Source organism: Sapajus apella, unplaced genomic scaffold, assembly GCF_009761245.1.
Source record: "Sapajus apella isolate SASKATOON/1434 unplaced genomic scaffold, GSC_monkey_1.0 scaffold2, whole genome shotgun sequence".
In the NCBI taxonomy this organism is placed as follows: Eukaryota; Metazoa; Chordata; class Mammalia; order Primates; family Cebidae; genus Sapajus; species Sapajus apella.
Genome location: NW_022436942.1, coordinates 20349504 through 20361547, shown reverse-complemented (window position 1 = coordinate 20361547; position 12044 = coordinate 20349504). Strand labels below are relative to the sequence as shown.

At 47.5% G+C, this 12044-nt stretch overlaps 2 protein-coding genes across 3 annotated transcripts; one reads left to right on the top strand and one right to left on the bottom strand.

The window, feature by feature from the left end:
- Positions 1-342: 342 nt before the first annotated feature.
- Positions 343-755, bottom strand: LOC116559720 (SRA stem-loop-interacting RNA-binding protein, mitochondrial-like). Its single transcript, XM_032290786.1, has one exon. The coding sequence runs from the start codon at positions 725-727 to the stop codon at positions 494-496; it is 234 nt and encodes a 77-aa protein (XP_032146677.1). The 5' UTR covers positions 728-755; the 3' UTR covers positions 343-493.
- A 6242-nt stretch (positions 756-6997) lies between these two features.
- COQ10A (coenzyme Q10A) lies at positions 6998-11392 on the top strand. Of its 2 annotated transcripts, none has more exons than XM_032290781.1 (5): positions 6998-7377; positions 7943-8089; positions 9191-9383; positions 9588-9689; positions 10591-11392. In XM_032290781.1, exons 1-5 carry the CDS (start codon positions 7241-7243, stop codon positions 10756-10758), a joined length of 747 nt encoding a protein of 248 aa, XP_032146672.1. In that variant the 5' UTR covers positions 6998-7240; the 3' UTR covers positions 10759-11392. The 2 variants fall into 2 exon arrangements, with proteins under 2 accessions (XP_032146672.1, XP_032146675.1); XM_032290784.1 differs by lacking the exon at positions 6998-7377 and adding an exon at positions 7384-7566.
- Positions 11393-12044: the final 652 nt, after the last annotated feature.

Below are 12044 nucleotides of genomic sequence, written 5' to 3'. Positions count from 1 at the left end.
TTTTTTTCTGAGATGGAGTCTCACTCTGTTGCCTAGGCTGGAGTGCAGTGGTGCGATCTCGGCTTACTGAAGCCTCAGCCTCCTGGACTCAGGTGATCCTGCCTCAGATGCAAGAGTAGCTGGGATTACAGGCGGGCACCAGCATGCCTGGCTAATTTTTGTAAAGACAGGGTTTTACCATGTTGCCCAGGCTGGTCTCAAACTTCTGAGCTCAGGTCATCTGCCCATCTTGGCCTTCCAAAATGCTGGTATTACAGGCGTGAGCCACCCCACCTGGCCACAAAGTGGATTTTAAACTCCTTATAAGCCAGAGTTAGAGTCTTCTCTAACATGGACAATAAATTTTTTTTCCTTTTTTTTTTTTTTTTTAGTTATGTTAACTTTATTTAATAGGCTGGCAGTGTCAAAAATCTTTCTCTTCATCAGATATTTGCAAAATTTTTGGCCTTTTAACTTGAACCTGGAGCTTTACTCCATCTATAATATGATTTTCCTATTGTAGTGCATTCTGAAGTTCTTCTGAAGAAAACTGAACCCAATCCAAACCTTTGTGAAAACCAATCTCCTTGTCAAAAGGTACAATACGCTTTCTTATACGGCCAAACTGTACAAAGTGTTCTCTCAGCTGACTCGACGCCACGGTCCAAGGAATTTTTCTCACAAAAGCAACCGGCCAACTGATATTTCTACGCAGTGCCACAGCACCATTCGCTGCTAAGGCCGCCATCTTTAGACTCAAATTGTTTTTTTTTTTTATGAAAAAAATGATTTTGGGCTTTCTTGAAGGAAAAGTTTTACATTAAATAGTTTTTTTTTTTTTTTTTTTTTTTTGCTCCAGCATATCAGTATACAGAAACAGGCATTTAATATTTGGTGATCGATGATGATGTTGATGATGATGATGAAGAAGCAGAAACCAATGGTAACAAAGGATCAAATGGATATGGGTGTTGAAACTTGGCTATTGGGTATGATGGGCCTTCCAGGAAAGGCTAAGCTAGGATATGGCCCAGAGGATAAAGAGGAGGGGCATACACGGTCTCCATTGCCCAAAATAACTCTTCGTAACCTGAGGAATAGGAGTCAGGGGTTGAGCTTGGGTCACGTGCCCGGGTCTGGCTAGAGGATGGAGGTTAACAAAAGAGGTTGCCAGCCTGGTTCTCTGGGCAACTGGAGGGAGGAGGAAGGGCTAGAAGAGCTATTTTTAATATTATTTAGAGCACTGCAAGAGGATTTCCCAGTAGGGAAAAAAAGGATTTGATGTAGGTAACACTGATACTTTCAGGGCTCAGGGAGACACGCAGGGTGTGGGAGAAGGAGGCCAGAAGTGGTGATAAAAGCCTCTTAGGTGGACGGTCCTTCTGGATTGAACAACTGCATTCATATTTGGGTAACTTTAGTCAGATGCCTCACTATTTTTAAGCCTCAGTTTTCCTTCTTCTAACAAATGTGAGGACTAAATGTGAGGATTCACCCTATGTACAGCCCTGTGCTAACTGGTTGGGAGGTCAAAAATGAGAAGTAATGGTGTCAGCCAGGTGCAGTGGGTCACGCCTGTAATCCTAGTACTTTGGGAAACCAAGGCAGGCGGATTGCTGGAGCTTGGGAGTTCTCGACCAGCCTGGGCAACATGGTGAAACCCTGTCTCTACTAAAATATAAAAAATTAGCTGGGTGTGGAAGCATGCACCTGTAGTCCCAACTACTCAAGAGGCTGAGGCAGGAGAATTGTTTGAACCTGGGAGGCAGAGGTTGCAGTGAGCTGACATTGTGGCACTGCAGTCCAGCCTGGGTGACAGAGTGAGACTCCATTTCAAAAAAAAAAAAGAGGTAATGGTGTCTCTTTATTAGGAGATTATAACTTAGTAGATGAACATACATATATATGTGAAAGAACTACAGAATAGAGGATACATGCTAGATTACATGGCACTATGTGTTTGTTCAGAGTGATGTTGAAGGAAGGGTTCAGTTGGGGGGTCTTCCTGGAGGAGGTGTGTTTTGAGTCAGTACTTGAAGGAAGTTGTTGAGGTCGAATGGTGGAGACATGGGAAGGAAATCAGTTGTTTCCAGTACAGGGAATAAACTAGGAAAGGTTTAAATGGCAGTACTTAGTTAAACTAATTAGTAGGGGGACAGCAAGTAAATTGGCTTGGCAGGCCTACTGGACCTTGGGGATTCTGTAACAGTCAACTCCGTTGAGGCAGAGTGATAATGAGGTGACAGTTCAGTTATGAATCCCAGTTAATTTCTGTCTTTTAACCAACCAGATCCTTACTCCTCATTCAAAGCAGCTGTCTCACATGTATAAGCCCTTAGTCAGAGGGAGGCTGGACAAGAGTGGGATTGGAAAGAGTAAATCTGTCCTTTTAGGTCATATGCCCATCTGAAGGTGGCTCCAGATTACCGCTTGTGAACTGGAAGGAGATACTGTACTACGGTAGTAAAGTGGACATTTTAACAGGCTCTCTCTGGAGTGCTGAGGGGAAAAGAAGAGATGTTAGGAGACAAAATAAGTGAGGTCATCCTCCAACTTGGGGTTTCCTGGAAGAGGATAAAATGAAAGGGCTCGGTGGTTTACGCCTGTAATCCCAACACTTTTGGAGGCCGAGGTGGATGGACAATCTGAGGTCAGGAGTACGAGACCAGCCTGACCAACATGGAGAAACCCCGTCTCTACTAAAAATACAAAAACTTAGCTGGCGTGGTGTCGCATACCTGTAATCCCAGTTACTCAGGAGGCTGAGGTAGGAGAATCACTTGAACCCAGGAGGTAGAGCTTGTGGTGAGCCAAGATCACGCCTTTGCACTCCAGCCTGTGCAACAAGAGTGAAACTCTGTCTTTAAAAAAAAAAAAAAAAAGGGAAAGGTGATTAACATACATTCATAGTCCAATCCATGGTGGCTCATACCTGTAATCTCAGAACTTTGGAAGGTCAAGGTGTGCATATTGCTTGAGTTCAGTAGTTCGAGACTAGCCTGGGCAAGATGGTGAAACTCTGTCTCTACCAAAAATGTGGTGGTGTGCCCTTGTGGTCCCAGCTATTTGGGAGGCTGACATGAAAGGATCACTTGAGTCTGGGAGGCAGAGGTTGCGGTGAGCCGAGATCACACCACTGCACTCCAATATGGGTGACAGAGTGAGACCCCCATCTTAGAAATTAAATAAATAAATAATAAAACATATTCATTTGGTACGTAATTATTTTGAATTGGTAGTACCAACTGCTATGAAGGCAGAACAGTTTATTAAAAATGGGTTTTGGTGGCCGGGCGCAGTGGCTCATGCCTGTAATCCTAGCACTTTGGGAGGCCAAGGTGGGTGGATCACCTGAGGTCAGGAGTTCAAGACCAGCCTGGCCATCATGGTGAAACCCCATCTTTAAAGAAAAAAAAATTTTTTTTAAATGGGTTTTGGTGATCGCCCAATGGCTCTTGCTTACGTGAAATCCAGAGAAGATGGGCTCAAACTTTTTTTTTTTGAGACAGAGTCTCCATCTGTCGCCCAGGCTAGAGTACAGTGGCATGATCTCCACTCACTACAACCTCTGCCTCCGGGGTTCCAGTGATTCTGTGCCCCAACCTCCTGAGTAGCTGGGACTACAGGTGTGCACCACCACACCTGGCTAATTTTTTTGGTTTTGGTATGTTTTGTAGAGACAGGGTTTCGCCACTTTGGCCAGGCTGGTCTTGAACTCTGACCTCATGTTATCCACCTGCCTTGGCCTCCCAAAGTGCTGGGATTACAGGTGTGAGTCACTGTACCCAACTAATGCACTCAAAGATTAAATCAGTCCATATCCAATGGAAGTCCCCAAATTAACACCAAACTCAAGGAGTAGGGGTATTGAAGGATTTATAGTACTTCCAGAACCACCCTGTTCCTAGGTCAGATGTCTCTTCCACACTAATTAGACCAGCATTGCAACACAGTCTTTTTGTTTGTTTGTTTTGAGACAGGGTCTCACTCTCATCACCAAGGCTGGGAGTGCAGTGACGTAATCACGGCTCACTGCAGTCTCAACCTCCTGGGCTCAGGTGATCCAACTCAGACTCCCAAGTAGCTGGGATTACAGGCATGTGCCACCATGCCTGGCTAATTTTTTTGTAGAGACAAGGTTTCACCATATAGTTTGAGACAGGCTGGTCTCAAACTATCAGGTTCAGGTGATCCACCCACCTTTGCCTCCCAAAGTGCTGGGATTACACGTATAAGACACCGCGACTGACAGCAACAGTCTTTATTTACTTTACCCCCTGCCCCTCCCCACAACCACCACACATAGCACTTCTCAGGCAAAGCGTTCCTGAAAGTGGAAAGTCAGGGAAATAGTGGGGCTCAGGAGGGACAGGCCCCCATGAGGGGTGGGGGGCTTACTGCGGGGCTCAGAGGCTGCTCTGTGCCCTGTGGAACCACCGGCTGGTTCTCCAGGTCCAGCCCAGCCCCATGACATTGCCCACCCAGTATAGCCCTGACCTACTCACCTGCCAGGGCATACCCCCTGGGCATGATGGGATTGGTGAACCCTCCAGCCACAACGCCCTCAGGGAAAGCATTCCTGAAAGCATTCCTAAATCTTGACTGAGGATTTAGAAAGCAAGCAGAGGAAATGCTTGTACTGTAATAGCATGAACTTGAAATTCAACAGCAGGCACCACCATTCTCTTGCACACACCTAATTCTAGTCTCTCTAGTCTCTCTCTTTTTTTTTTTTTTTTTTTTTTTTTGAGAGACAAGATCTCACTATGTCACTATGTTGCCCAGCCTGGTCTTGAAATCCTGGCCTCAAGTGCTCCTCCCACCTCAGCCTCCCAAAATGCTGGGATTACAGGCATGAGCCACTGCATGTAGCCCAATCTCTTTCTAACTGCTTTCTTTCTTCCTCTCCTTTTTTTCTTTTGTTTACCTCACTTTTATCAAGCGCATTTTCTTTCTTTTTATTTTGTGAGATGAAGTCTCACTCTTATTGCCTAGGCTGGAGTGCAATGGTGCCATCTTGGCTCTCTACAACCTCTCCCTCCTGGGTTCAAGCGATTCTCCTGCCTCAGCCTCCTAAGTAGCTGGGATTATGAGCATGTGCTATCATGTCTGGCTAATTTTTGTATTTTTAGTGGAGATGGGGTTTCTTCATGTTGGTCAGGTTGGTCTCGAACTCTCAACCTCTGGTGATGCGCCTGCCTTGGCCTCCCAAAGTGCTGGGATTACAAGCATGAGCCACCACACCCAGCCAAGAGCATATTTTTTTCTCCTTGAATCATGAAATGTAGCATAGTGATATTTAATTGCCTGAGTTTCTGTCCATGAGGTCTCACTCTTCATCAAGTGCATACTTTTCAGACAAAGATGGTTCTGTGTCCTAAAAATGTCTGATTCTTCCTACCTCGACTTTTTTCTATAAATATTAAAGGTAAAAACTATGCAGTTATAACCCAGAGCTTGGAATGTTAATTTCTTTTCCCCAAAATGTAGAACACAGCACTAAGCACTTGTGGAAGCTACACAGATGAACAGTACTTCTTTTTTTTTTTTTTGAGACGGAGTTTCACTCTTGTTACCCAGGCTGGAGTGCAATGGCGCAATCTCAGCTCACCGCAACCTCAGCCTCCTGGGTTCAGGCAATTCTCCTGCCTCAGCCTCCTGAGTAGCTGGGATTACAGGCACGCACCACCATGCCCAGCTAATTTTTTGCATTTTTAGTAGAGACAGGGTTTCACCATGTTGACCAGGATGGTCTCGATCTCTTGACCTTGTGATCCACCCGCCTTGGCCTCCCAAAGTGCTGGGATTACAGGCTTGAGCCACCGCGCCCGGCCTGAACAGTACTTCTAACTATAATCAAGGCTGAATATGATAAAGGTTCTTGTGATGGTTAATACTGAGTGTCAACTTGATTGGATTGAAGGATGCAAAGTGTTGTTCCTGCGTGTCTATGAGGGTGTTGCCAAAGGAGATTAACATTTAAGTCAGTGGACTGGAAGAAGCCGACCCACTCTCAATCTGAGTGGGCACCATCAAATCGCTGCCAGCGATGCTAGAAAGAGCAAGCAGGGTTGGGTGCGGTGGCTCACACCTGTAATCCAAGCACTTTGGGAGGCCGAGGCAGGCAGATCACCTGAGGTCAGGAGCTCGAGACCGGGCTGGCCAATATGGTGAAACGCTGTCTCTACTAAAAATACAAAAATTAGCCACGCATGATGGCGTGCGCCCATAGTGCCTGTAGTCTCAGCTACTCAGGAGCCTGAGGCAGGAGAACTGCTTGAATCTGGGAGGTGGAGGTTGCAGTGAGACAATATTATGCCATTGCACTCCAGCCTGGGTGACAGAGTGACACTCTGTCTCAAAAATAAAGATGACTTCCTAACGCTGCATAAAAAGAAAAGAAAGAAAATAAATAATAAACAGAAAAAGCAGGCAGAAGAAGGTGGAAGAAGCTGTCTTGCTAAGTCTTCCAGCCTCCATCTTTCTCGTGTGCTGGATGTTTCCTGCTCTCGAACATCAGACTCCAAATTCTTCAGCTTTTGGACTCTTGGACTTACACCAATGGTTTGCCAGGGGCTCCTGGGCCTTTGGCCACAGACTGAAGACTACACAGTCGGCTTCTCTTCTTTTGGGGTTTTGGGACTTGGACTGATCCAACACTGGCTTCCTTGCTCTTCAACTTGCAGACGGCCTGGTGTAGGACTTTACCTTGTGATCCTGTGAGGCAATTCTCCTTAATAAACTCCCTTTCGTATATACATTTATTCTATTCGTTCTGCCCCTCTAGAGAACCCTAATATAGGCTCTAAGAGGGGCGTTCAGAGGATCTGCAGATATGCGCTGTAGACACGCCCACGAAGTCTCTGTACCTACGTATCGGGTCCTGTGACCACAGGCGACCTCAGTCCCCTGAACCATCTTTGCAGCTTCTCAAACGCAAACCCCAGCGCCCTTTCTCGCCAGAGGTGTGAAACTACATCTCCCGACAGGCGGCGTTGTTCCCTTCCTTCCTCCCTCTCCCAGGCCCGAGCCATGGCAACAGCGTGACGTGGGGATATCGAGAGCTGCGGGAGCAGCGGTCCCGGCTTCAGTTGTAGCCTACCCGGCAGCCTGGACAGGAGGAAGGCGAGAGGTGCTGCAGCCTCCCGCCGCCCCTGAGCTGGGGGGCCCCGAACCAGCCCGGCGGGTGCCTACTACCGCTCCGCCTTTGGAGTGAGGAGGGCGCAGCCGTTGTCAGAAAGGCGCAGTCAGGGTCGCGCGCATGGCCTGGGCGGGCGCGCGGCGGGTCCCGGCTGCGACGCGCGCGGCGGCCGAGCCCTGCTGCTGCCGGCTCTCGCTCCGCCCGGGCGCGCGCCCGGCCCCGCCCTCAGGCCCGCCGCGGCCGCCGAGACCAATGAGGTGAGAGGGAGGCGGGGGCGTCAGCGCCTGAGGGCAGGGTGTTGCTCCAGACCCCGGGGTTCCGCGGCGGAGGGGTGCTATATACTGGGATGCAGGCGCGGTGGAGACCGACAGCAGTCATGCCTTGGGAGCTAATGTAGAGCTTTGGAGAATGCTTTTGCAAGTTGTACGAGAAGGGAAGTCCTCGGGGTGAGTGTCCAGTCTCTTCTTGGCCCTCACGGGCGCCCTAGCTATATAATGAACCCGGGGGGCCCCGAGGGCGGTGATGCTTCCTGAGAGTCTTAGCTTGCAGCAGTAGCGTAGGCCCAGTCAAAGGCAACTGGCGCTTCCTGCACGTCCCGTTTTTCTCATTCCCCGCCCCCAGTCCTGTCCTCAGCTGCCCTCGACCTTTTGCACTCGTGACTCCCTGGCCAGGGAGGGCCTAGCGGGCTGCAGCAGGTGCTGGATGTGGGGGAAGCTTGTCTGAACGACCTTCGTTTGGGATGCACTCTTCTTCCCTTTCACCTGGGAATGATAGAGGATTACAAAGAACTATAAGGTTGCCTCTTCTGTCCTTTGGCCTTAGGTTTCTGACCTCCTGCAGCCTCCTCTTGCCTCGGGCTGCCCAGATCTTGACGGCTGAGGCTGGCTTACCTTCTAGCCGTTCCTTCATGGGATTTGCTGCCCCCTTCACCAACAAGCGAAAGGCTTACTCGGAGCGTAGAATCATGGGGTAAGCATCCTCTACCTTGCATCCTTCCACTTCCCCTTTCTCTCCAAATAACCATGTCCAGGCAACAATGTCAGGGTATCATTGGTGGGCAATATTTATCCCTAGCTATCCTCATCCGCAGCTACAGTACTGATCCTCAAACCTCCCCTGCCAGCCTTCCGACCTTAATTTTCCCCTTCCTGGCTGCTGTGCATGGTGCATTAAGTGAAATGAGACTAGGGTTGGACTATAACTTAAGACAGCCGGGTGTAGCTGGGTGCGGTGGCTCGCGCCTGTAATCCCAGCACTTTGGGAGGCTGAAACGGGCCGATCACTTGAGGTCAGAAGTTTGAGACTAGTCAACATGATGAAACCTTGTGTCTACTAAAAAAGTACAAAAATCAGCCTGGTGTGGTGGTGGGCACCTGTAATCCTAGCTACTTGGGAGGCTGAGGCAGGAGAATCGCTTGAACCTGGGAGGCAGAGATTGCGGAGAGCTGAGATTGCACCACTGCACTCCAGCCTGGGCGACAGAGCAAGACTGTCTCAAAAAACAAAACAAGACAACGGGGTGTATTTTTCTGGTGGCCATTAAAAAAATTTTTTGTGGGTACATAGTATGTGTAAATATTTGAAGCGTAATCTTTTTAATATATTTTGAGCATAATAGCTAATTTATCAAGCACTTGCTACATTTTAGCAGCTTGACTTAAATGTTTTACATAGATTTTTCTCATTTAATTCTCACAACAAACCTATAAATCAGGTGAGAAAATGAAGACACAGGTAATTTACCTAAGGCCACATTGTTAGAAAATTGTTAGAACTGAGATCTGATCCTTGTGTGATCACCAGTAAAATTGACAGCCTCTCTGTTCTCCCTAGATGGTCCCTCTTGAAATAAAAATAATGCAAAAGTATTCTGTAAACTGCAAAACATAAGGTAACAATATCATAAGGATTTGCACATTTGATTTTGGGAAGTTATTCATCCAGGCTTATTTGGGATCTCTAGTTCCTGAAGGGGTATGGTTAGTGGGCAGAGGTATAAATTAGGGGCCTATAGCAAGGAGGAACCTGACCCAGCTGGCAGTTCCTTGGCTGTGATTCCTCTTCTCCTAGGTATTCAATGCAGGAGATGTATGAGGTGGTGTCCAATGTCCAGGAGTATCGCGAGTTTGTGCCCTGGTGTAAGAAGTCTCTGGTGGTATCCAGCCGTAAGGGTCACTTGAAAGCCCAACTGGAGGTTGGCTTTCCACCTGTCGTGGAACGTTACACCTCTGCAGTTTCCATGGTCAAACCTCACATGGTCAAGGTGAGGCCTGTATGGGAGGGATTGATAAGATTTTTTTCTCTTTAGCACTTTTATATTGAAGTGCTGTTTTGGCCTTTGTAATGACTCTGTCTCTATGTGTCAAGTAATTCCCTAATAGCAGAAAAAAGAAAATGGTTTTCAATTCCTTTGTATTGTATCCTATACTTAGTAATGTTATTTAACTACCTGATTGCCCTATTTTAGGCTGTTTGTACTGATGGCAAGCTCTTCAACCACTTAGAGACCATTTGGCGATTCAGCCCTGGCATTCCTGCCTATCCCCGAACCTGCACTGTGGACTTTTCGGTGAGTCAGGAGGCTGTGTAGCAGAGGACTAGGACTGGGTATGGGGAAGGGCTGGGGTGCTGTGACAGGGTTATTTATTTTTTTGAGATGGAGTCTTGCCCTGTTGCCCAGGCTGGGAGTGCAACGGTGCGATCTCGGCTCACTGCAACATCTACCTCCTGGGTTCAAGTGATTCTCCTGCCTCAGCCTCCCAAGGAGCTGAGATTTCAGGTGCCACCACCATGCCCGGCTAATTTATTTATTTATTTATTTTTTTTTTTTGTGACGGAGTTTCGCTGTTGTTGCCCAGACTGGAGTGCAATGGCACGATCTTGGCTCACCGCAACCTCCACCTCCTGGGTTCAAGCAATTCTCCTGCCTCAGCCTCCCGAGTAGCTGGGACTACAGGCACGCACCATCATGCCCAGCTAATTTTTGTATTTTTAGTAGAGACGAGGTTTCACCATGTTGACCAGGATGGTCTCGATCTCTTGACCTCGTGATCCACCCGCCTCGGCCTCCCAAAGTGCTGGGATTATAGGCGTGAGCCACCGCGCCCGGCCTAATTTTTCTATTTTTAGTAGAGACAAGGTTTCACCATTTTGGCCAGGCTGCTCTCAAACTCCTGACCTCAGGTGATCCATCCACCTTGGCCTCCCAAAGAGCTGGGACTACGTGCCCGGCTGGTTATTCTTTAAGTATAGATAGCACTTAATATTCCCCAAGTCACAATTTCCACAGATCTGAGCTTGTATCAGACTTGTAATCTGTGCTCAGTCTCAAGTTAGGGCCCTTAAGGGAATTCAAGGAACTGAAGGGGGTAGGGGGAGGAGAGGCACTGAGGAATGGTATCCTTGCGTTTGGCCAGGGGCTATCCAACGTGGTCTGGAAAAGTTTCTGACTGTCTCTTACCCATTCCCAGATTTCCTTTGAATTTCGTTCTCTGCTGCACTCCCAGCTGGCCACCATGTTTTTCGATGAGGTTGTCAAACAGAATGTTGCTGCCTTTGAGCGTCGGGCAGCCACTAAGTTTGGTCCAGAAACAGCCATCCCCCGTGAACTAATGTTCCATGAGGTGCACCAGACTTGAGGCAAGGGATTGTTCTCTAACCTCCCTTCTATCCCTCTTCCCTATCCAATTTTCTTATTTATTTGGTTTGGCTCCTGCTCCAGTTTGAGAGGAGTCTGTGTTCATAATACTGTTTCTCCTCTCAATTCCCTAGAATTTGGGTTCTATGCTGGCTGGAAATGTAGGGGGAAACAGAAGGCAAAGGATGTGGAAATGAGATGTGCCTAGGAAAGGGTCAGGCCCATCGTGGGAGCACCATGTGCCTGCAGACTTTTCACTACGAATTAGAATAAGGACTATGTGGTTGTCTCTGGGCCTTATTAACACACCTTAGTGTCTGACCAGGGGAAGAGAGTAACTTTTCTAAGGATTGAATAAATTGAGTTTTTCTTCTGGCATAGAGGTACTGAGTGGTAACTTTTACCCTGCCTGAGATTCCTCAGGATAAAAGACAACTTGCCTCCACCCTGAAATACATAAAGCCTCATTTTAAGACTGTAAGTCCATGCTGCCTGGCTACTAGAGAGTAAGGGGCTTTCTTACCGTCAGTGCCGAGAAGTACTAAACGGGGTTGTCGTCGTCTCTTGAGTTGTACCTTATTCTTCCACTTGGCCTGAATTTTTATAAAATTTCAATAAATTGTGACAGTGTGAAATTTGGCTTTATTATATTGTTTCTTGGGATAATGATGCAGATATAGTAGAATAAAAGAAAGTTATGGCTTCTTTCCCTGGGGAAGTGAAGGTGTAAGAAGGCCTCTTGGACATAGTGTCCCCGCTAACTATAGTAGCACATTCTACAAGCCAGGACCTAGTATCCACCCCCTTGCCTATTTATAGACTTTTTCAGAAGGTCACTTGCAGCAGGGATATCAGAACAGAATCATCTGGTCTCAGACCTCCCATATATGTGATGCCCTCAGGACCACCTCTTATTTTTGGGACCTCCTTCAGGGAAGCTGGAAAGAACAGGCACTCCAAGAAGTACCAGAGCCCTCTAGTGGCTTAGGTCCTGAGGTACCTGAGGTAGAGCCATAGTAGCCCATTTGTCCTTGATACAGTTTGTTCCTTTCACTCAGTGGGCTAGACCAGTTCTTGGAGTAGTCACATGAGAATTGACAGTCTCAGCTATAGCCCTTGTTATATGTTACCTTACAACAAAATTAGCAAGGTTAGGGGCTAAACATCAGGGACTTCCTAACCTTGAGGAAGAACGGAAGTGTCCTTTGGAAATCCCTCAGGGAGGCTTTCCTCTGGTTAAGGTAAAAGAAAGCCAAACCTACCTAAAGATAAATGGATGCAGAAGAC

Bases quoted from the DNA above. Each gene is read 5' to 3' on its own strand.
- LOC116559720 (XM_032290786.1), bottom strand. From the start codon at position 727: ATGGCGGCCTTAGCAGCGAATGGTGCTGTGGCACTGCGTAGAAATATC.
- COQ10A (XM_032290781.1), top strand. From the start codon at position 7,241: ATGGCCTGGGCGGGCGCGCGGCGGGTCCCGGCTGCGACGCGCGCGGCG. The intron at 8,090-9,190 runs GTAAGCATCCTC...CTCTTCTCCTAG, and splicing joins TCGGAGCGTAGAATCATGGG to GTATTCAATGCAGGAGATGT. The intron at 9,690-10,590 runs GTGAGTCAGGAG...ACCCATTCCCAG, and splicing joins CCTGCACTGTGGACTTTTCG to ATTTCCTTTGAATTTCGTTC.